General features: G+C 53.8%; 6 protein-coding genes and 1 pseudogene across 7 annotated transcripts, besides 1 other annotated feature; 3 read left to right on the top strand and 4 right to left on the bottom strand.

The window, feature by feature from the left end:
• Positions 1–309: 309 nt before the first annotated feature.
• On the top strand, positions 310–2,031 carry NCS54_00586700 (TMP-TENI domain-containing protein; the record flags this gene model as incomplete). Its single annotated transcript, XM_053151350.1, has 5 exons — positions 310–595; positions 649–784; positions 836–1,154; positions 1,203–1,414; positions 1,467–2,031. The coding sequence occupies 5 exons, from the start codon at positions 310–312 to the stop codon at positions 2,029–2,031; spliced, it is 1,518 nt and encodes a 505-aa protein (XP_053007325.1).
• Positions 2,032–2,257: 226 nt separating this feature from the next.
• On the bottom strand, positions 2,258–4,296 carry NCS54_00586600 (Zn(2)-C6 fungal-type domain-containing protein; the record flags this gene model as incomplete). The annotated part of the gene is made up of 5 exons (XM_053151349.1): positions 2,258–2,898; positions 2,948–3,225; positions 3,273–3,440; positions 3,492–4,085; positions 4,184–4,296. The coding sequence occupies 5 exons, from the start codon at positions 4,294–4,296 to the stop codon at positions 2,258–2,260; spliced, it is 1,794 nt and encodes a 597-aa protein (XP_053007324.1).
• Positions 4,297–4,951: 655 nt separating this feature from the next.
• On the bottom strand, positions 4,952–6,906 carry NCS54_00586500 (5-aminolevulinate synthase; the record flags this gene model as incomplete). The annotated part of the gene is made up of 2 exons (XM_053151348.1): positions 4,952–6,483; positions 6,564–6,906. 2 exons carry the CDS (start codon positions 6,904–6,906, stop codon positions 4,952–4,954), a joined length of 1,875 nt encoding a protein of 624 aa, XP_053007323.1.
• Positions 6,907–8,562: 1,656 nt separating this feature from the next.
• On the bottom strand, positions 8,563–14,402 carry NCS54_00586400 (Hypothetical protein; the record flags this gene model as incomplete). Its single annotated transcript, XM_053151347.1, has 3 exons — positions 8,563–8,817; positions 8,892–9,560; positions 9,615–14,402. The coding sequence occupies 3 exons, from the start codon at positions 14,400–14,402 to the stop codon at positions 8,563–8,565; spliced, it is 5,712 nt and encodes a 1,903-aa protein (XP_053007322.1).
• Positions 14,403–15,782: 1,380 nt separating this feature from the next.
• Positions 15,783–17,528, top strand: NCS54_00586300 (annotated as a pseudogene). The gene is made up of 4 exons: positions 15,783–16,129; positions 16,179–16,230; positions 16,302–16,450; positions 16,505–17,528.
• Positions 15,783–17,528: a sequence feature.
• A 596-nt stretch (positions 17,529–18,124) lies between these two features.
• On the bottom strand, positions 18,125–18,658 carry NCS54_00586200 (Hypothetical protein; the record flags this gene model as incomplete). The annotated part of the gene is made up of 3 exons (XM_053151346.1): positions 18,125–18,174; positions 18,228–18,316; positions 18,381–18,658. The coding sequence occupies 3 exons, from the start codon at positions 18,656–18,658 to the stop codon at positions 18,125–18,127; spliced, it is 417 nt and encodes a 138-aa protein (XP_053007321.1).
• A 1,154-nt stretch (positions 18,659–19,812) lies between these two features.
• NCS54_00586100 (Hypothetical protein) lies at positions 19,813–21,642 on the top strand (the record flags this gene model as incomplete). Its single annotated transcript, XM_053151345.1, has 3 exons — positions 19,813–20,434; positions 20,493–20,994; positions 21,054–21,642. 3 exons carry the CDS (start codon positions 19,813–19,815, stop codon positions 21,640–21,642), a joined length of 1,713 nt encoding a protein of 570 aa, XP_053007320.1.
• Positions 21,643–21,820: the final 178 nt, after the last annotated feature.

The raw sequence follows: 21,820 nt of genomic DNA, 5'->3' as shown, positions 1-21,820 counted from the left end.
AATGTATGATTATTAACTGTGTTGTCGTTGAGTCTATGGCCTCCACTGCCAATGTCGCGATCATGGCCCCATGTCATAATTACTCACCCACTGACATTTTAGTCGCTCAACTTGGCTCAACTCAACTCACTCCACCTTTGATAAACACTTGATCCCTTCAACTACCTCAAGATCTTGATCAAAGATCAAATAACATACGGTTTTACAGGTATTTGCCTAAAAAAGTCATATTCATTTGCGTCCAATCTTGTCAATCTCAAGATCCATGCTAACCCCGCCTACAGGCCCAAACTGACTCACTCACCAACCATGGCCAAACCATCCGTCAACTACGGCCTCTACCTCGTCACCGACTCGACCCCGGCCATCCTCGGCGACGGAGACCTCGAGAAGGTCGTCGAGGCCGCGCTGAGGGGCGGCGTCACCGTCTTGCAGTACCGCGACAAGCACAGCGAGCGTGCCGTGGCTGTTGAGACGGCCAAGAAGCTGCACGCCGTGTCACGGCGGTACAACGTTCCCTTGCTCATCAACGATCGTGTTGATGTTGCTGTCGAGGTTGGGTGTGAGGGTGTTCATATTGGACAGGATGATATGGGTATGTTGAGATGAGCCTGTGTGAGATGAGAAAAGCTGACTTTGATGATTTAGCCTTTGAGGAGGCCAGGAACCTCTTGGGACCTGATAAGATCATCGGTGTTACTGCAAGCTCTGTAGAAGAAGCTCTCAAGGCCTGTAAAGCTGGCGCCGACTATCTCGGTCTTGGGACCGTCTATTCAACCCAGACGTAAGAACCAAAACATCACCTCACCAACCATCAACTAACCCCCTATTCCAGCAAGAAGGACACAAAGTCCATTATTGGCCCCTCTGGCGTCCGTGAGATCCTCTCCGCGCTCGCGGCTGCCGGTCACGGCGCTGTACCTACTGTTTGTATCGGCGGCGTCAACGGCTCCAACGCCGGCTCCGTCCTCACGGCTGCCCGCTCGCCGACCAAGGCCCTTGACGGCGTTGCAGTCGTGAGCGCCATCATCGCTGCTCCTGATCCTGCTGCTGCCTCTCGTGACCTCCTCAGCCAGGTGATCACAGCCAAGATACCTGAAGTCGTCGGTGCGGTAGCTAATACCACCCCCCTGACGCACAACATGACCAACCTGGTATATTTCAACCCTCACATAGACATGTTCAAAGCTGATAAGTCACAGGTCGTCCAGAACTTTGCCGCCAACGTAGCTCTCTGTGTCGGTGCCTCCCCCATCATGGCAAACTACGCAGAAGAGGCGGCCGACCTGGCCAAGCTTGGCGGCGCCCTCGTCGTCAACATGGGCACTGTGACCCCTGACGGCCTCAAGAACTATATCCAGGCCATCAAGGCCTACAATGAAGCCGGACGTCCTATTGTTCTGGACCCAGTCGGGTAAGCTACGCCCTTTTGTTCTATATCAAACCCAGTTTGCTCACGCTCTCAGCGCCGGCGCAACATCTGTTCGCCGTAATGCCGTCAAGTCCCTCCTCGACGCAGGCCACTTCACCGTCATCAAGGGCAACGAGGGCGAGATCCAGACCGTGGCGGGAGCTACAATCACCCAGCGTGGTGTAGACTCTACCTCATCATTGACCCTCGCCCAGAAAGCCTCGCTCGTGCGTTCCATCGCGAAAAAGCGCCGCAACGTGGTTCTCCTGACAGGCGCTGTTGACCTTGTCAGCGACGGATCCCGCACACTGGCTATTAGCAACGGACACCCCTATCTTGGTGAGGTTACAGGCACGGGATGCACTCTTGGTACCACTGTGAGTGCCATGGTTGCCGCGTACGGAGCCGATCCGCTACTGGCTGCCGTAGCCGGCACCGTCATGTTCGGGCTTGCCGCCGAGTTCGCCGCCGAGAGAAGTGAGGTCCGCGGGCCGGGTACGTTTGTTCCCACCTTCTTGGACGAGCTGTATGCCATTCGAAAGGCCACTGGCAACGGTGATCTTAGATGGTTGACCATGGCCAAGGTCAAGGCAGTCGAGGCTGCGGACATCGAGGCGTAGTTCAACTAAGGGATCGAAAAGTATTAAGCTTGACATATACAAACAATAAAATACACTTGATTATCTCCAAAAGAAACCACCCATTCAACATGTACCAGATAACCCCCTGAACCCCTGAATAGTCCACGCCTCCTTCATCAACGCCCGCCCAAGTAGTCTCATAACTAGATATTCCAACGCCAGAGAGCCGGCTCAGCTCATCCATTCTTTATACTATCACATCATCTCATTGCATAGACTCATCCAACACGCCTGGATCCCCCACGATATTCCAAACATTAAACCCCTGCGTGGATCCCTGCCAAAAATCGCTGCTGAAATCACCCATCAAAATATCTTGGCTAAACTCGACGACCTGAGGGTTCGCAGTCCCGGCTACAAGCCGCTTCAGCTCCACCTTGACTAGGTCCCTCAGCGTCTTGAGTTGCCGCAAAAGCCTCTCGAACGGATCCTCAGGGGGCTGCGGCGCCGGAACACCTGAGGGCGTCGCCGTGCCTAGGATGTTGCCCTGCTTGCGCCGCGCGACGATGACCACCAGATCGCGAACCTGCTGGCCCATCACCTCGGTCATGTCGAGCTCGTTGTGAATGCTGGCGAGGTTCCATCCAGGCAATTGCAGCGTCATGAGCTTAATGCCCGTGATGATGGTGTAGACAAAGTCGGACGCACTCATGCACAGGAACCTTGGCCTCTCCAGCTCACGATGCGAGAAGCGGAGATCAAAAAAGGACTTGAGCGACCTGAGACAGCCCCAGAGGAGCTGGAGTCGGTCGGTCAAGGGCATGTATGAGGCTGTAGAGTGTTGATCCGAGAGGGCAATCTCGTAAAGGAGGACCTCGGCCACATGAATATGCGACTTGAGATTATCTAGCACACATGTTAGCGTCTGGTATTAAGTTAGTGACGGGTTACTCACCATTGCCGGAAAAGCGTGGACCAAGAGAATTCCTGTACTGATCAAGTTGATCCTGAAATGAGCGCACCACCATTGTTAAAGGTAGCTTCATAGCATGTTGACCGATATTTTCGACAGTCATGGTGAGAGAGATGGACTGAGCTAGCTGCTGAATTCTCACCAGCTTTACTAAATACTCATCAGACGGATACTGCATGTTTGCCTCAAGCGCCTTGCAGCATGACTCTAGGGAACTAGTGTTCATGAGAACATCCGGTCTCTTGTTTGCCGTAAACACCCTGCAAGAGGGGTCAGCAGTTATCCTCAAAATAGCAGGGGTACTTACAAAGTGTTGAGATAATATGTCCCGGCATATGCTCTCATATGGTCGAGATTCCGCTCCATGGCTTCCCCTTGCAAACTGGCATCCTCTTTGAAAGTCAAGTTGACGCACATGGACCGGGCAAGGAAGAGCAGGTTCGTAACCTGCGAGCCCTTGAGTGCATAGTGAAACCTGCGCCAAGGTCAGTGCTGCTCAACTCACAGAATGCGTGTCGAAACCCACCATGCTACCAACATCTGCAGCCCATGCAGCAGATCCAGGCTCTTCAACCCATCCACAACCGCCGCCCGGCCAATCTCGGCCAACAGCTCCTCACCCAGCTTGACCTGTCTTGCCCCATCGAGGAAGCACCCCACCATCATGATGGCCTTCCACATGAACGGCCGGTTCTCTCGCACCTCGAGCGCCGTGAGATGCTCCGGCACCCTCACAAAGGGGAACAGACACGCATGGATGTTCCTATAGTTTGCCAACAGCAGCTCGGCCTCGTGTGGCGTAGGCCACCATGAGTCCCATGGGCGCCGCTTGCCTGGTTCTGACGCGGGTGGATGGGGTGCTTGACTATCAGCGCTCTGCTTCAGAGGGAAAATGTGGTTAAAGTCCCAGCTGTCGGTCTTGCTGCAGCGCTCCGATACTGGCTCTGTCTCTGCCTCGGGGGACGGTGTGGGGGACCTGCTCGAGGAGTCGTGCCGTACATGGGACGACAGCTCCTCCAGACGCTTCTCCAGAGCGGCAATCTTTGACAGCTTGGGGCTCTTCCGGGGCCGGGGCGGAGCCGGAGTCTGGGACATACATGTCTTGTCCAGCCGGTGACACCTGGGGGTTGGCAATACGTCTCTCGTCAGCAGCCAGTTCCAACTTACACACAACAAACCTTGACGGCCAGACCAGCCAGGCCAATCATCTAGGCTCACCTGTCGCACTTGAGGCTCCCTTCAGGGCCCGGGACGCATCTGGCCTTTGCCTTGGCGCATGTCGTGCAGGCCTTGGGGCCCTTGTTCTTGGATGGGACAATGCCGGGACTCATCTTGTCATGCCTATTATCCTGTCGCTATGACGGCAGAAAAGTGGTTTGGAAAGGAAACGGAGCAGGAGAGTCGGAGGCATTCTCGACCTCGACAAGGGCTCATGTGCTCGACTGCTCCAACGGTCGCCTCGGACGCCGTTTCACTTGCTGATGCCGTCCGAAATGCAAGGGTCCTGGTCCTTGGGAACGGACACGGAGACCCAAAATTGCGCCGATCCTCCGGCCTGGCCTCCGAGTCACGCCTCCGCTGGCGGTCGGTGAAAAGTTTTTCCGCGCCCAAACGCCACAACCACAACGGAGGAACGGAGGAATGGAGCAAACAGACCCTGGCAATCACTAACAGCACAGACTAGACACAGACAGAGATCTATAAAAGCAAACACCACAAGCAAGGTCAGAAGGGTCAAGACAGACAAGCATGCAGGCACACGAGACAAGAGGGTCAAGAATATGTGTTGGTTCCCCATATGCGCCACATTATGCGGCATGGGGCAAAAAAGTATTCAATTCTCAGATCCATCCAGTCAGAGCTGGCATAGATTGCAAAAGATATCTCTCAAATGGTTGTAGTAGAAAGGAACTTGATTGTTGCTGTGACTCATTCACCAGTCGCAGCATGTGCAGGGACATTTATCCCTTTGCACTTGGGCGGCATTCAAGCAGCCGTGGCAGCCTGGGAAGTCTGCCTCGACTCAAGCTCGAGGAGCGCCTCAGTGATGCCATTGACCGCATTGCCAGTGGCCTTGATCTCCTCGGTCGCCTGCTCCACGTTGAGCTGCTTATCAGTCCAGAGGGGCTCCTGAACGTTGCCCTCCTCGCCGACACCGATGAAGCCGCCCTCGGCCGCCCAATCAGAAGTTCGCTTAATGTTGAGCCGAGTCCAGATCTCGTCAACAGCCTGGACGAGCTGATCTCGGTACTCCTTGGTGTGTCCAGGGGTAGGAGTGATTCGGAGACGCTCCTGGCCAACAGGGACAGTGGGGTAGTTGATCGACTGCACATAGATTCGGTAGTCGTTGAGAAGCATGTCGGAAGCCGCCTTGGCGGTCTCCGCGTTTCCAACAAGGATGGGGATGATGTGGGAGGGGTTAGGAATTACGGGGATGTCTCGGGCGTTCATCGCCTCCTTGACAGCCCGAGTGTGCAGCTGCTGGAGCCGTCGGTCACCATCATACTCCATCTGATACTCAATCGACGTCTTGGCGCCAGCCATGGTCGCAGGAGGCAGCGAAGTGGTGAAGATGAAGCCAGGAGCCAGAGAGCGAATCATGTCAACGAGCTTGGAGCTGCCGGCAATGTATCCACCAACGCAGCCATAAGCCTTGCCCAGAGTGCCAGTAATGATGTCAATGCGGTCCATGATAGTTCCCCGAGGGGCACCCTTGACGTGTGCCTCCCAGTCCAGGTGCTCAGCAACACCAGCACCGTGAGGACCGTACATGCCGACAGCATGGACTTCATCGAGAAAGGTGATGGCGCCGTACTTTTCAGCAAGGTCGCAAATCTCCTCAATTGGGCCAATGGAGCCGCACATGCTGTACACGGACTCAAAGGCGATGATCTTGGGTACGTGCAGCGGCAGAGACGCAAGCTTTGCCTCGAGGTCCTGGATGTCGTTGTGCTTGAACACAATCTTCTTGGTTCCAGAGTGTCGGATACCCTGGATCATGGAGGCATGGTTCAGGCTATCCGACAGAATCACACAATCGGGCATCTTGCTACCCAGTGTTGCCAGAGTCGCGTCGTTGGCCACATAGCATGAGCTGAACACAAGAGCCGCATCCTTAGCGTGCAACTTGGCCAGCGTACCCTCAAGCTCGACAGCGTGCCTATTGTGGCCGGAGATGTTTCGGGTTCCACCAGCACCAGCGCCATACTCCTCGAGGGTTTCATGCATCTTGTTCAAGACATGAGTGTTTCGGCCCATGCCCAGGTAATCGTTTGCGCACCAGACAGTTACTCGATCCTCCTTGTCAGACATATGCGCGCGGGGGAATTCCTTGGCCAGACGGTTGATGTTGTTGAAGTAGCGATACGACTTGTCCTTGTGCTTTTTGTCGAGCTCGGCATTGTAAAAGCCTTCGTAGTCGAATTTACCAGGAGAGTGGAAGCCAGCGGCGGCGGCAGCAGCGACGGGAGAGGCCGAGGTAGCCTTTCGGTTCGGGTTGGTTCCAGGAGGAATGGGGGCTGCATTCAGTGTCAGCTGAAGATCAATTGAGACCGGGCAACATGTGATGATGCCAATATTAGTGGCGTCGAGAACATACCATTGTCGCGACCCTCAAAGAGCGGGCGGTCGACGGCGCGGGCCTCCTGGTTACGGCTGGTGTGAATCTTGGCCTTGCCGGTCTTGGAGTGACCAGAGAAAGCTCGAACCGAGGCAGCAGCGCGGTGCTTGGCCGTCTGGACAGCCATGGCCTTGCCCATGACGGGGCACCGCTGACCGAGCAGCTGAAGCTTGGACATGGTGCCGCCGCAGGGAGAGGCGGCAGCCGTCGAGGGGAGGGCGGCCTGGGGACGGGTCGAGGTGGACAGGGCGCGCAGAGTGGCAGGCGAGGCCGTCTTCAAGAAGGGGCACATGGCCTTGGACTGGCGAAGGACGGCGTCCATGATTGCGAGAATCCGACTATGCTCGTTGATTCAAGTCGAGACGGAGAAGGCTTTGGTAAGTAGAGCGAACCGGAGGGGCAACGGTCGAAGTTGAGGGTGTGTGGAGGGGCAAAAATGCCAGCGAAAAAAAGCGACGAGGGGCTACACTCGGTCGCAATGAACAAGCGAGACAAAAGCGAAGCAATTGCTCTCTCTTGACAATGTGGAGAGGGTTGAGTTGGTTGGATGGAAGAGGAGAAAAAGAGAGGGAGGAGGAAAAAAGGTTGAGGAAAAGGAAGTGCTGAGAAAGATTCAGAGACAGTCGGCGGTTCGGAAAGGGCGTCTCTGACCCATAGAATCCGTCCGTTTCGGTTCCGTCTTTCGCTTCCTTCCCTCTCCAAGCAACTCCGCGCTTCTTGCCCCATTCAGGAAAGTCACCGGTGACTTCTCGTCTGCCGGTTGCCGATGCCTCCTTCCCCACCGGCATGTCGCTTGCCCGCTCACCTTTCAGCTCAGCCGAAGGGGACGCCGAGTGGCCAAGGCGTCGGGTAACCTAGTTGTAGATTGTACCTTGCACGTGAAGCATCATTCATCAATGTTATCAATCAGGCAATGACATAGTTCAAATACCCTTCTCTCAATTCGACAACGGCTATGCATATTTCGTGACTCTTCCATAAAACCTCGAAACGACATCTGGTCCACATTCACATCCAGCAGGGTACGGGTTACATGCAGACACAGCATGTGGAATACTGTCCGGTACATCCACATCCATGCCACCAGGACAGGGCCGAGTCAGACTCATCGACACCAACGAGACCTGGGTAAAGAAAATACCTCGTTCATGATTGGCCCAGATTCCTTCTTTTCCGAGAGGGGCCAAAACCGTCGTCTCTTTTTCGCACCCTCGAACTCTGCTTCCAATTGGTCCCGGCCGTCGCCGTTGTCATCCAAGGGCGAAAAGGGCGAAATCTCAGTTGGCCATGTGTCACCGACAGAAAGCGCTTCTTTTCTCAACCAGGCAAATCTTTCCGGCACCGGACACATCTTCAACAGTTACATAACGTTGGTGCTTCTCGCGCTAGGACCCGAGTTAGAATGCCCTCGGTCTTCCATCTTCTCTTCTCGTACGATTGTCAAAGTGGATATCAACTACTAAGCCATTCACTATTAGCTCCATTTCCTTCAATCGGGACTGCTGAGTTCTTGTACAACATCCAGACTGACTCATATTCACGGAATCATTCCTTGACTTCTAGTCTATTCAGCTCGGCGAAAAGGTCTTCAATTACCCGACCTGTGAGACAACAAGAACAACAACACTTAGGATTGGTAGGCGACCATCTTCAATTGAGCTGGACTCAAGCGCCTAGAGACCTATGAAACGTCTAGAATCTGGCCCAGGTACTGTTCCTGCCCCATAGGCGATCGCCGCCAAGATCCCACAGTCGTATCTCCTGATTTCTCAAAATCCATACCTCCGTACAGTAATCCTTTCCTTCTCGCAGTGTCGCCTTATGCAAGGGCCCCTTGATCTTCTCGCCGCAAAGCAGTAAAGGTAAAGCAGCCTTCCAAATGGGTATCGTTGGGTTCAAATGACACGCCGTAAACGCCTGTGCATCCTCTCGTGCTCTTCATCCACCCTGCGCATGCGTCTCCCATCAATTCTTCTCATTATGCTCCCCGCCACGGGTCGACCTGCCCCCCGCGAGGTGTTCCATTCCTAGACACGGTCCGTCGCTCTAATGGTTCTGGTCTTGGGGATCCACGGTTCTGCTCTTCCTCCAGTGCTTGATTAGCCCACTGCGGCAGACGGGACGCCCTGTTTTTTCTATTGTCCATTGCTTCCCGCATTACTTTCATATCATCCCTGACCAGTGGTCGAGTCTCGCTCCGTTGTAAGCTATGCCGGCGAATGTTCTGTAGGTTCTTGAAACAAAGTCAGCCCGTCTTGTTTCAAACAACCGAGTTGGTGCGAGCTGGGGCTGCTCCTGTTCTCATACATTTGGGTCCGGTGAGTTGAATCTCCTGTCCGCCTGGGCGGAGATATCCATTTCCTCAAGCGCGTTGATGGTCTGCATCCGGCTCTCCAGTTCGTGCTCTTCGGCCAGAGCCACGTAGTCTGCGCTTAGATAACCCGCAACGATGGCAATTCCGAACTTATCGTGTGACAACAGCCCGACAAGGAACTTCCAACGTTGGGTATCGGGCAAGAATCCAAACTTGCCTTCCTTCCGAATCGTGTTCACCCTGTCCGTCAGGGCACTGGCTATCTGCGCTGCGTCTCCTCCCATCCGGGGCACATTGCGCTGTTGCAGCTTTCGGACTGTATCCTGTAGCTGCTTCTCGAATTCCACCTTGGCTGGGATTTCTGACACGTTGAATAGACCACCTCCCTTGAAGATGCTGCTATGAGGTGCCGGGCGAGGAGATGATTGAAGGGGCTCCTTTGGTGTCGCCGTTGGTGTTGGAGCTGCCATAGGAGTTGGAGCCACCACAGGAGTTGGAGGTGCCGTGGGAGTCGTGACAAACGGTTGCGGTGGCGCTGGTCGCTGATTCTCCGCGACGGGAACTTGTGGCGGGTGCTCTCCGAAGAAGGTATTCGCCCCGGGCATAGGCATAGGGATTGGCCCTTGGACATGAGGAGGAGGCGGTGTTGGTGGCCGGACAACCTTGGTGAATTCGTCAGCCCCGTGATTCATAATGGGTGCGCAACATGAACTTACTGTTGTGTTTCCCCCCACGGCTGATTCGTTGGCTCCGTCAAGAGTCCAACCATAGAGACCTGCTGCCATGTGGATGGGTCCGTTCCCCTCGTCTGGAAGATCCGATGCTCCATCAAAGGATCGATGAACTGGCCTCTGGTTTACCATTGACGCAGCAGCCATCGCTGATACCTGCTGGTTGAGGTCTCCCCGATCAATCTGCAGCTTGACTTGCTCATATCTCTCAGGGTCGGTGGAGCGAAGGTTGTTCATCTCGACCAATTCATCCGCCCTCTTTTGCTCCTCGGCCGTCAGTGTCGTATCCACGTCTTCCCTCTCGAATAAGACTGTCTCGACAATGGAGAGGATGGCCTTGCCATTCTTTCGGTAATTGATAAGCTTGTCCAAGATAACATCTTTCCCAAGCGAAGGGCTTAGATCAGCTGGCTTCATGTTTTCATTCAGGGGCGCCAAGACAGAGCCCTTGCGTTTTGACCAGCTAATCGGATTCTTCTTGTCCACAACACGAGCTGCCAACTGCTGTTTGAAAACGTGCTGGTTGTGGATGATCTGCTCAAAAGTTCCCGCTGTCGTGAGCCAGTACACGAAAACGGGCTTCTTTTGGCCGAGGCGATAAGCACGTCCTATCCCCTGCTGCTCGACGGTTGGGTTCCATTTGATGTCGAAGATGACGACTCTATTGGCTCCGTGGATGTTGAGACCAACGCCTCCAGCAGTTGTCGATATCAAATATACCTCCTTGCTGCCTTCGTTAAATCTCTTGATCTCCTCTTGACGGGATTCGACGGCCGTGCTTCCATCGAGGCGACTAATGGTCCTGAGCTGCATCTTGCACATGGCCTCCAGGTAGTTAAGCGAATCCAGAGACTGACTGAACACGAGTACTTTGTCTCCAACCTTGCGTGCCTCGTCGAGAATGACTGTCAGCAGTTCTGTTTTCCGCGAAAGGGAGATGTCGTTAATATCCGGAACATTGAGCACCTGCAAAGCCTGTGGAATGATCTGCCTGGGGAATGCCACATCCTCTGAGTGTTTGGTGGGTATTCCCCCCTCTCTCTGCCTGTCTCCCTCACGGACTCTCGTTATTTTTTCTTGGAAACATCTGGGGTGTCGACAAATCAAACTGAGATTGTTCATGGCGGAGAGAACGCTGGCCTTCGCGTCTCCCAGTTGGCCCTTGATGCCTTCCTGGTAGAGAACGTAGAGCTTTTTCTGGACGTCCCCGGGTGGGACGTAGATAACAAACTCGTATTTGGGCGGCAGGCCATCTTTGAGCGCGGCTGTCGTGCGGCGATGAACCTTGGGTGCGACCAGCTTCTTGAGAGCAGCTAGTTTCGTCAAAGCTCTTCTCTTCTCAATTGGGCCACTGTCAAAATCGAATCCCTGTTCAACTGGCAAGGAGTAGATGATCTTGAACTCTGCCAACGGGCCCAAGAAGTTCGGTGCAACCCAGTTGATCATGGCATAGTACTCGAGCACGCTGTTGTGTAGGGGCGTGCCTGTAAGGGCAATGCGGGCATTGGTGTTGAAGCGAGAGCACGCCATGTGAGTCTTGGTCTCTGGGTTTTTCAAGGCATGTGCCTCGTCCGTGATGACGATACTAGGCTTCTCAACCAAGAGTTCTGATACTCCGGGGATTTCGAGAAGGATTTTGAACATGTTGTAACCGATCACAAGCACGCCCCCTTCTGAAGCCCACGCTTCAACTGTGTCAGATCTGTCATCTCCTTTCAGAGTCGCCGTGAGCTTGCGCAGCTTTCCCAACAGGCCTTTCGGGGCCCAAATGAGAAACTCGTCTATCCAGTTGTCTACCAGGGAGGGTGGACAAAGGACCAAAGTCCACCCCTTTCTCAGGTCTTCGGGTATCTGGGCGACCACAGATGGATCTTTAGACTTGGACGAGTCGGCCAGCGCAACAAGAAAGGTGATGACTTGCATCGTCTTTCCCAGTCCCATTGTGTGAGCCAACAGACACCCTTGCCGTGTCTCTGGATCGCGTACGATCTGGTTCCATAGGAAGCGGACACCATCGATTTGGTGTTCCTTGATGCGAGGGCCAATCGCTTCATTGATGTAGATGAGGCTTTGGTCCTCTTCTTTACTTTCGTTGATGATGATGCGAGCTTTGTCGTCTGAAGCTACGCCGTGTATTTTGAGGTCCATTCGCAGCTTGTTCCTGCGAGCCTCTTGTTCTTCGAGTCTTTGGTGTTCTCGCTCTCTGAGGTCCACTGCCGCCCTGTCTCGAATGATCTCTGGGCGATTCTTCCGCGCCTTTCGGTTCGCCATCGATTCGACATCCTCGTCGTTGTCCAGGTCGTCTCCCAGATCATCATCCAGTTCTTCGGCGTCAAGAGCATCGAGGTCGTCATTTCTGTAAATTTGGCTGTCCTGAGGGAACTCGGGGAGGACCATCTCAATGAACTTGCAGAAGGGATTGAACCATACTCCGCGTGTCTTCCGAAGCCGCTTGTTCAGTTTCTTGCGCTTAAATTTGATTACTGAATCCTCCGCCACGTTCTGACACTGGAAGAAGCAGTGGAAGAGCCGGACAAAGTCAAATGAAACAGTCTTGCTGTTTTCAGGGGTCAGCTCGTCCTTGCTCCTCACCGGATCGGCCATGTAAGACTCAAAGTGCTCCGTCCAAATGACATCGGGCTGCGTCGACTGAATGCGGTCAAGGATGCCTCTTCGGCGAGAGTGATCAAGTCTCCAGATCAGACAGATCAACAGCCTCCAGCGATCGCTCTTCTTGACCCATCTCTTGGGTGAAACACCGCCAATGGTTTGAATGTTCCCAAGTGTCTCAATAGGTGGGGGAACATTAATCACACTGCTGGGAAGCACTGTTTCCTTTGGCAGGGGTGGCGGCGGCGGCGACGGAGGAGGAGGAGTAGGGGGAACCTGTGTGTTCTTTTGAGGACTCGGCGGGCGACTCACTTCCGACTCAGAAAGAATGGTCAGGTCAATGACATCGGCCTCGCCAAAGGCATGGCCTCCGGGCGTAGCTGCGGCAGAAAGGTCTTGTGTAAGGTCCATGTAGTCTGGGGTCACTGGTGACTCTGCTTTCAGAGATTCAGGCCGCGAACCTGGTCCAGCTGGCACAGCCTCCTCTTCCATGCCCATCGGATGGTCTTCTGGTTTCAGCTCTTCATCGGGGACTATAAAATCATCCTCGTCAGAGCTGGTAAGAATCTCTTCGCCCAATGGAACTTCTGTTTGTTGCACAGCCACCTGTCTCGGTCTGGGAACTCTGCTTGGCTTGGGAGGTGGACGAGAAGACTCCAGCACACCCATCAACCATACGTGGTATGCCTTGTTTTCGATAGTTTGTTGGAGAATCACCGCTTGGTCTCGGATCCGAGCCTCCTTCTTCCACTGCTCCTTCACAATCTCTGTACAAAACTCTTCTATCTTGTCGTTGGAGTGTTTGGCCTGGATGTGAGCATGGCGAACCTGATGATTCTTTGTCCCCATGCGTCGAGCGTTGATCCACAAGCGGTAGGCTGTTCGTTCATGTTTGGGTAGCTTGGCCTCCCGCCAGGTAGCCTCCATGGACTGGATGGCCTCATCCAAGATCTCCCTGACTCGCTCGTTCGAGATGAGGGTGGGAAGTGATTGACTATTTTCTGCCTGTTCATTCTCGAGCGCTTCCGCCTCTATCTCGTTCCAAGTTTCTTCATCGAAATCTTCGTCCATGTCTGACCAATGAAGAACAGGGTCGGAGTGGTTGGATCCCTGGGATTCCGGACTAGACGACCTTGACAAGAGGGCGGGCTCACGACTGTTGCTCACCATGACATGTCTGAGAACACGAGAGACCACATTTCTCAAGCCAGGCGGAGGCTTAGTTGCCGTAGTAGTCGCGAATGCACCGTCCTCAAACTCCAAAAGGTTGGAGCTAAGAGGGACCGTGGAATCCTTGATGTCGGCGGTTGAGATCCTGCCCTTTCCGAGATAAGCATATGAGGGAGCCCTTTCCCAGGGGAATCTGTGGGCACCGGCTTGCTCCAGCGCAAATTCGGATTCAGACTTAGAGTCGGAATCAGGTTTCACAGAGTAATCGAGGACGTCCGCTGCGGAGGGGAGGAAAGAGGGAGCAATGTTGTGTGGCTTGCTGTCGAGAAGAGTAGGGACAATTCGACGACGCTTGACGGACCTATCATCATCGGCATTCTCTCGTGTCGAGGCGGTAGTTTCGACAGTCGCAGGAGGATCAATGTGCGCCCTGGCGACAAGTTGGCCATCCAACTGTGGTGATGGCTGCGCCTCGTTCGACGGGCCTTTTTGTGCTGAGTTCTCAAACGTATCAAGCCGAGAGGCAGTGTCGGCCTGCGCGAAGGCCTTTGGAGCTTGCTCTCCGTTAATCCCGACCGAGAATGATCCAGAAGGCGAAACCTGGTGGTCTCCGTTTGGCAAAGCTAGGATGGAGTTGAGCCCAACCATCCCCTGCGCTGGTTCCTTGGGTTCATCATCCACGTATCCGGATTCCTGCCGAGAGTAGAGCTGAAGCCATTGCTGATATGCGCGGCTCCTAGACCGAAAGCCAACGATGGCCTCTGCAAGGGCAGCCTTGTGGCGGGCAGGTTTGATGCCCAAACATTCCATCAATTCCTTGCGCGAGAAGATATGATCGTAGGTCAACAAGGTTTTCCCGTCAAGCTCTTCCTCTTGAACATGGGCAACCAGAGTCGACGGATCACGCCCCCATGGCCAGCCAGGAGTGGAAAGTTTACGGGCCACGGTGTCGACGTCCCAAAGAAAGGGATCCTGGGCCTCAACGCCCTCCATGTTGGAGTTGCGCGCGCTGCGCAATAGCTGGTGTTTCTGATTCGCGAGTCAATACAATGTCGGGGTGAGTGGTTGTGAAGATGATGAAAAAGAAGAGATGAACAAACGAGGGCCAACTCACGGGGGGTACTGGTTAAGAACATGAGCTTGGCTGGGCGTAGGCCCAGCGATTGATACAGAGATGTGAGGAAAAGCGCATAGCCTCCAGCTACAGTAGCTGCGTGGGTTGGAGAAACTGGGCCCCAAGCTTGCAGGCCAAACAGACGGGACGTTGTTTAGAGAAGTGAGTGACAAGCAACGGGCCGCGATGCCAAATGCAGCCAGTGCACAAGCTCGTGGATCAAGAGTTGTTACGCTGACGGGCTCTTGCACGTTACTTGATAATGCGCTGAAGCGGCGGACGAAGTAAGAGTGAGGATCTGATGTATCGCAAAAGTCGAATGATGTGAGCGAATGGCTGCAGCGCTTTTCCCGTCTCAAGCCTCTGTGCCAAGCGCGTTTACTGTTTGACACGGTGCGCCAGAGGTACCACCGGAGGGGCGATCTCATCGGCGGGGCAGTCTGCGGGCATTCACGTGACTTGAATACCCCGCCAACAGGTACCTTGGGATGGATGCAACATTGAGCACCTCACGCACACTCATGTTGGTACAGTTGGTTGTTAGGTAGTTGGAGGCCGCTGTGTGAGGCCAATGGACGAAAACGCCTTGGCTATGAAACAATCCAGGAGGCATATATCCAGTCAATTGCGAGAAGTTGGTTTAGCACTAAGGACGCAGCAGTGAGCAACCACCCGGTTGCCCCACCAAGGCGGGCGGCCATGGGTCTCCATCGCTGCTTTCATGCAGTGAGTGGTCTTGATGCCTGGCTAAAGCACCTAGGCGCCTCACAGTTGAAGCACGCTGGTAAGGATTAGATCTGATGGCCTGCCGGTTGAAAGCAAAACATGCTCTGCAGTCAAACTCCGGGACTGCAGTGGTAAAAGCTTCACAGTGCAAGGACAACTTGATACCCCGCGAATGGCAATCGAAGCATACAACTCCCTGGGTGACTGGGGTCCAAGGAAGCATTGACCTTTAAATATCTTCATGTCTATTCAAAGATAACCATCCATTAGCAAGTAAAGACTGCATAAGCAGGAGAATGAAGTAGCCTCAACATCCACTATAGAGCATGTTACCCACGCGTCTCACAGAAAGTCCTGCTCCAATTGTGTCTAGAAGCACCCACTGAATTATTAAGCCACCCCATCCGGCGCTACCCTTCCCGATCACGCAAAAGAGTACCTACCTACCCCTTCGGCTAGCGGGTCGTCGATACACTCTTGAGAAACCTCATTTTCCCTTCCTTCAGACCAGAATCTCTCATTAAGCGGCCTAGAGGTCTCTCGAACAACCTCTACGATCCCAGTCAACCTCCCCTGCCATGGCTTCTCTCACAAGCGGGGCATATCCCCCCACCCTCAAGGCCGAAGAAAAGGAAGCCCTCGTCGAGACCGTCAAGGACTGGTCCATAGGCAATGGCCTCGCCGTCAGGCCTCCGCCTACAGTCATAGCCGCCGAGGCAGATCCCAAGGGCATCGCCGCCGTCAATGTCCCCGTCACACTCTTTCCCAGCCCGTTTCCGAAGCAGTGTTTCGCCCAGGGCAAGGCAGTGCAGAAGACTTACAATGAGCTGTATGCTTCTGTGAGCCGGGATGAGGAGTTTCTGGCCCAGGTCGTCAAAGAGTAGGTGAACATCGTCACCAGCATGTCGCATTTTCTGAATTGTTCCAAGGGTTGCAGATGGTGATGAGTTTATTCGCAACCTGTGGGACGTTCACCTCAAGGTCAAGGCTGAGGGATATACCCAGGCAAGTCTCAACCTAGGCCACTTAAACTTCTTTCTAACAAATCCAAGCCTTTGTCTCTCGGTCTGTTCCGCTCAGACTACATGGTTCACCAAGATACCCATACTTCTCCCCCCTCGCTTCAAGTAAAGCAGGTCGAGTTCAACACCATTGCCTCCTCATTTGGTGGACTCTCGACTTATACGTCAGGTCTTCACAAGTGCGTGTCTTTACTTCACCTAACATGCACGTGAACAGCTCCTGACATCACCAGGTATCTCGCCACAACAGAATACCCTCTTCTGGACAATGCCATTCCCCAAGGCTCGCTGGATCTCCCTGATAACACCAGCACCCGTGGCTTGGCGGCTGGCATCGAGGCAGCCTACAACGCCTACCCCAAATCTGAGCTCGGCCATCAAAAGTGTGTCATCTTCCTCGTGCAAGATGGAGAGAGAAACATCTTTGATCAGCGTCACTTGGAGTATCAGATTATCAGCTCATCGCCATCCACACCCGTCTTCAGGCTGCCATACTCCCAAATCCTGAAGCACACTGAAATCGCAAAAACTTCGAAGCGGCAGCTTCTGTATCGCCTTCCTCGAAACCCTTCCAAGGTTTACGAAGTGGCCGTCATCTACATGAGGTCCGGATATGGGCCTTCTGACTACCCAGACCAGCAAGCTTGGGAAGCTCGGTACCATTTGGAGCGATCCAACGCCATCAAGTGTCCTACGGTTTTGACTCAATTGGCCGGAACGAAAAAGGTGCAGCAGATTCTCGCTACACCTCGTCCTGCGTCTGCGCCATCTGCGCTTGGTCGATTTATCCGCGACGACACAGACGCTGCCGCCGAGCTGTGGCGAACCTTTACCAACATCTACCCCATGGACACAAGTGACGCAGGTCTTGAGGCTCGCAAGAAGGCTCTTGACCCAGAAGCCTGCCAAGCCTATGTACTTAAGCCACAGCGCGAGGGAGGCGGTAACAACATCTACCGAGGTTCCATTCCGGGCTTCCTTAAGTCGATTCCCGAGTCTCACTGGAACTCTTACATTCTGATGGAGCTGATCACCCCTCCCCCAGTCTCCAACATCATCCTTCGCAATGGCAGCCTGGAGCAAGGTGGCGTCATCTGCGAGTTGGGCATTTACGGCACTTGTGTCTGGGATCAGAGCTCTGGCAAGATTCATCACAATGAGGAGGCTGGGTACTTGCTACGGACAAAGGGCGACAAGAGTGAAGAGGGTGGCGTCGCCGCTGGCTTTGGGTGCATGGACAGCTGCACTTTGGTGTAAGCTAGTGTCACCTACGTTGGTGATTGCCGTTGGGAATAGATGGTGTAGAGCAAACGATAACTCGGTTGGCCGTGGTCGTCTTTTAAACAATTAGATTTTCAAACCCACACCCTCATGTCTGATTGTTGGTTGGTTTACACAAACAACCATGATATTCCACCGCGTACCCTGTCCACAGAGCTTGACCTCATCGGCTGAGGCTGATTTGATGAATGCGGTGAGTATCTTACACAAGAACGAGTGGGAGAATGCCCTTATCAGAATACAAGGTCATGGCAAGGGGACCAAGTTAGCAATGACACCAACCCGGAGAACCATCATGTGCGAGGCTCGTAAGACCGCACAACATCAATATGCACATCGTCCCACAACGAGCGCTCATCTAGTACACACTTTCCAAATAAGTTTAACAAGTTTATCGTATCATGGTATCATACAGCCCCTCGGACGGTTGCGTGTAAGCCTCATCGTACATTACAACCCATACAAGACATCCAGAGAAAAATCGACCATCCGTTACAGAGAGGAGAGAAACATGGGAGGCATTGCGCCGCGTAGTGTACTTTGTCCATGCTTAACAAACAACAAAAGTCCGCTTACTCGCCCTGCTCAGGAGCCTGGGGGCGTCGGAGGACCTCGAGGGAGCCTGGAGCGCAGAGTTAGAAAATGTGCTACCGCAAGGGAGATCGGGTGGCATACGCTGAACAACGCTGAAGCCGGTACGGGTCTGGCCTTGAGCGTCGGTGTAAGTGTTGACAGTGGCATCGCCCTCGACGTAGATAGTAGCGCTACGGCATCATTGTCAGCATGGACACGGGTTCCTCGCGGGTGTCGAAACATAAAAATACGCACCCCTTGGGCAAGTTCATGAGGTAGTCGCGGCCGGGGCCCTCAGCGAAGCTGGTGATCTTGAACCAGCTGGTCTTGCGGTTGTCGCGGGGCCCGCTGTTGCTGGCGACGGCGTAGCGGACGATCTCGCGGCCGGTGCTAGTCGAGTGCAGCTCAGGCGTGTCGGCGAGGTTGCCGATGATGGTGATCTTGGCCAGAGGGCGAGGCGAGGTGGTGCTGAAGGCGCGGGCGGCGGACGAGGCCGGGGCGACGACGGCGCGACGGAGGGCGGAGAAGGACATGGCTGCGAGGGGCTTGTTGAGGGGTCTTTGGACGAGGTGGTGGTCGTGGTGATGGGATTTTTTTGGTGATAATGCTGGAGCGGAGTCGTACTAGGCCAGGTTGATAGCGCTCGGCTGGGGAAGCTTGTCGCGTCGGTGAATTCTGAGACGCGATAGGGCAGGGACCCAGAGATTAGGGGGACTGTCTCAATGCGTGATTTGATTGGCTGAAGCTCGCGAAATATCTTCGGTAGTTGGGTATGACATGATTGACTTGGTAGACGCATATTATTGAGTATAATGATTTGCATGTACAACCTCATCTCAACTCCAGCTCTCTTTGAACAGTCCATCATGAGTAAGAAATCACATATCGTGTTGCAAGGCCCAGCGCCTGATTCACTCAATCCGGGTTTCATCCGAGTCAGCAAGACACATTCAATATCTCAGTGTAATTCCAGTTCCAATTGTCACAGCCAAGCCTTGTCCATGCTCGATAATCTTGTTTCCTTCACCTTCGGACGAGATGCCTCAAATCATCACCATAGCCCGCGCCCCCAAAAAAGTGACAAGCGCACGTTCAAGCCCTAGGGGCGCAAACTCCGGCGCCTCCTGTTTATTTTTATAGAGCCTGCATGCACATGCCGGTCTATTCACCAGAGTGCCGTTCTGTTCACCTCCACCCCCTGGTTCGATCGACTTACCGCATTCAGACTTGAATAAGACCTCCAGATCCTCAATAACGACCCGGGTGGGCACTGCCCAAACGTTGTCACTCCCGCTCGTAGATGACCCAAATGGTCTAGTTTATTGAAGCCTCTAATTCAGGGCCGTAATTCACATCCATGTCATATCATCCCAAATGTGGCATCTGAGGCTGCTTCTTATTGAGATGCGCCTCAGCACGCCCACCTTGCCCAGGATCCAGCCTCCCGGGTCCTGGGCAATAAGTAATTGATGCAAGGCGACTGTATAAAAAGCCAACAAAAAGACCTTGCCCTTTTGATAGAAGCGGCCCCTGCGTTTCCCGCTTTGATCAACGGTTGAGCCAAGACGCAACGGTTTCCAGTCATCCTCTCCAATCTTTCTTTGCCAACAACATCACAAGGCGTGTGCTTTGACAAACTTCATTCTTTGAAACTTTTTATGAAAAAGCTTCATATCAATATTTCGTCATGGCCGGCTCAGACCACTTGTTCGGCCGTGACGGTTCCTGGATCGTTGTGGCCGGCGAAGCTGAAGCCATCACCACTCCCACTCTCACAGCCAACTTTGTCTGCCGGGTTCTGCTCGCCACTCTCGCAAACATCATCTGTCTCGTCCCCCTGAAGCATCTCTACCGCAACAGCGAGTTCGCAGCCGTCGTCTTCATCATCAACATCGAAGTGACCAACCTCGACACCATCGTCAACGCCCTGATCTGGAGGAACGATGACACTGGCAGTTGGTGGCCCGGATATGGTCTCTGCGATCTCAGTCCTTACATTCACAACTTCAACATTGCTCTGTTTGTCACCTGCTTGCTCGCCATGATGCGTAACCTCGCCCAGCAAGTCGGTCTCTTGCGAGCCAACCCCCTGACCGTCCGCGAGAGACGTCGCCGTCACCTTATTCAGGCACTCATCATCTTCCCTCTTCCCATTATCCAGCTTTGCTGGGTTTGGCCACTTACCGCTCAACGATATGTCGTCGGCACTTTGGTGGGATGCAGTTGGGTTGCCTCACCGTCGTGGCCTTACATCGTCTTTTTCGTCACTGCCCCTGTGGTCATTGCCATCATGACTTCTGGATACGCAAGTAAGTCTCACTTCGTTTTCTCATACAGAATCAAGATAATCTAACACGTAGTTTGCAGTCCTGACTTACATCCGTTTCCGAGAGGTCGCAAGGGCCACCCGTTCAGCTGCCAGCAGCAACCGGCTCACCGCTCAACGCGCTCAACGAACCAAGCGCCGACTCTATCTCATGGTCATCTCCATCCTGGTCCCCTTTCTACCCATCATCATCACTCTCGCCGTCATCAACTTCATGGCTGCCTTCCCCCTCCAACCTTTCGACTACCATCTCATCCACAATCAACCCTTCCCAAACATGTGGTCAAACATCATCTTTCTACCTTCGAATGGCGTCCCCTTTGTCTACATGAACAGCTGCTATATCACCATCCTTGCGACCATTCCCGTCTTCATCTTCTTTGGCACTACAAAAGATGCCATGAACAGCTACCGCCTCGGCTTACTCTTCATCGGTCTCGGCTACATTTTTCCCAAGCTTCATGAAGAGTACGACCCTGACAGAGATGCATACGGAAGCAGTTCCGGCAACACTCATCTGATGACGTCCACAAGGGCTTCGAGGCAAGTTTCACTTTAGCGACAGTAAATATTCGATGCAAGAGACTAACTAACTGAAACAGTTCTCCTCCACAGAGCAAGCTCAGAAGCTTTCTGTCCTCGCGACACATTCCCAGCCTGAGCACATCTTCGGCAGGGAGTTCTCGTCATGCTCCCATGCACCCAATCGACCTCACTCTCGCGAATCAAGACGTCGAACAAGGGCCCGAACCTGTCCGATCTCAGGCGCCACAGTCAAATCCATGGGACGTTTCCTATCCTCCTCTTACGGCCCCCTCAACCACCGCCCTCAACAGGGCATCAGAACCCATAACCTCTCCGACGCCCAACCCCTTTCTCTTCCGCACGCGGTTCGACTTGCCCACAATACCACTACCTTCCATTCCCTCCTTCAGTTTCGGAAGAAAGAAGAACAGACATCCTCAACTCGAACGAGGTTTCCCCCTTGAGTCTCTACCCTCTGTCATTAACAACGCCCATTGGGATACGGCCGATCTCTCTACGGAACCCTCTCATATCCAGACACGCTCGTGGTCCGATGACCAAACCCAGCTATCAGTGTCTACACCCGAGACGAGTCTACTTGTTCCATCGACGTCTGGACAGTCTATCACCGTCGAGACCATGCTAGCACAAACATACCGACAGTAGGAAAGCAAGTATGGTTGGGCTACGTAACCACCAGCACCAACTACCCATGTCACCAGAGACAAAGCATGCCACACTTGATTCGATAATCCCTTTATTTGCTTATTGTGTTTAATCTGCCATCATACCCATCCAAGCGAGCTCAGCATCATTGCAGGCGACGGCGTCGGCGTCGGCGTTT

This window comes from Fusarium falciforme, chromosome 4 (assembly GCF_026873545.1).
Source record: "Fusarium falciforme chromosome 4, complete sequence".
Lineage (NCBI taxonomy): Eukaryota > Fungi > Ascomycota > Sordariomycetes > Hypocreales > Nectriaceae > Fusarium > Fusarium falciforme.
Note: the sequence above shows the minus strand (reverse complement) of the source record. Positions and strands in the feature narration are given on the sequence as shown.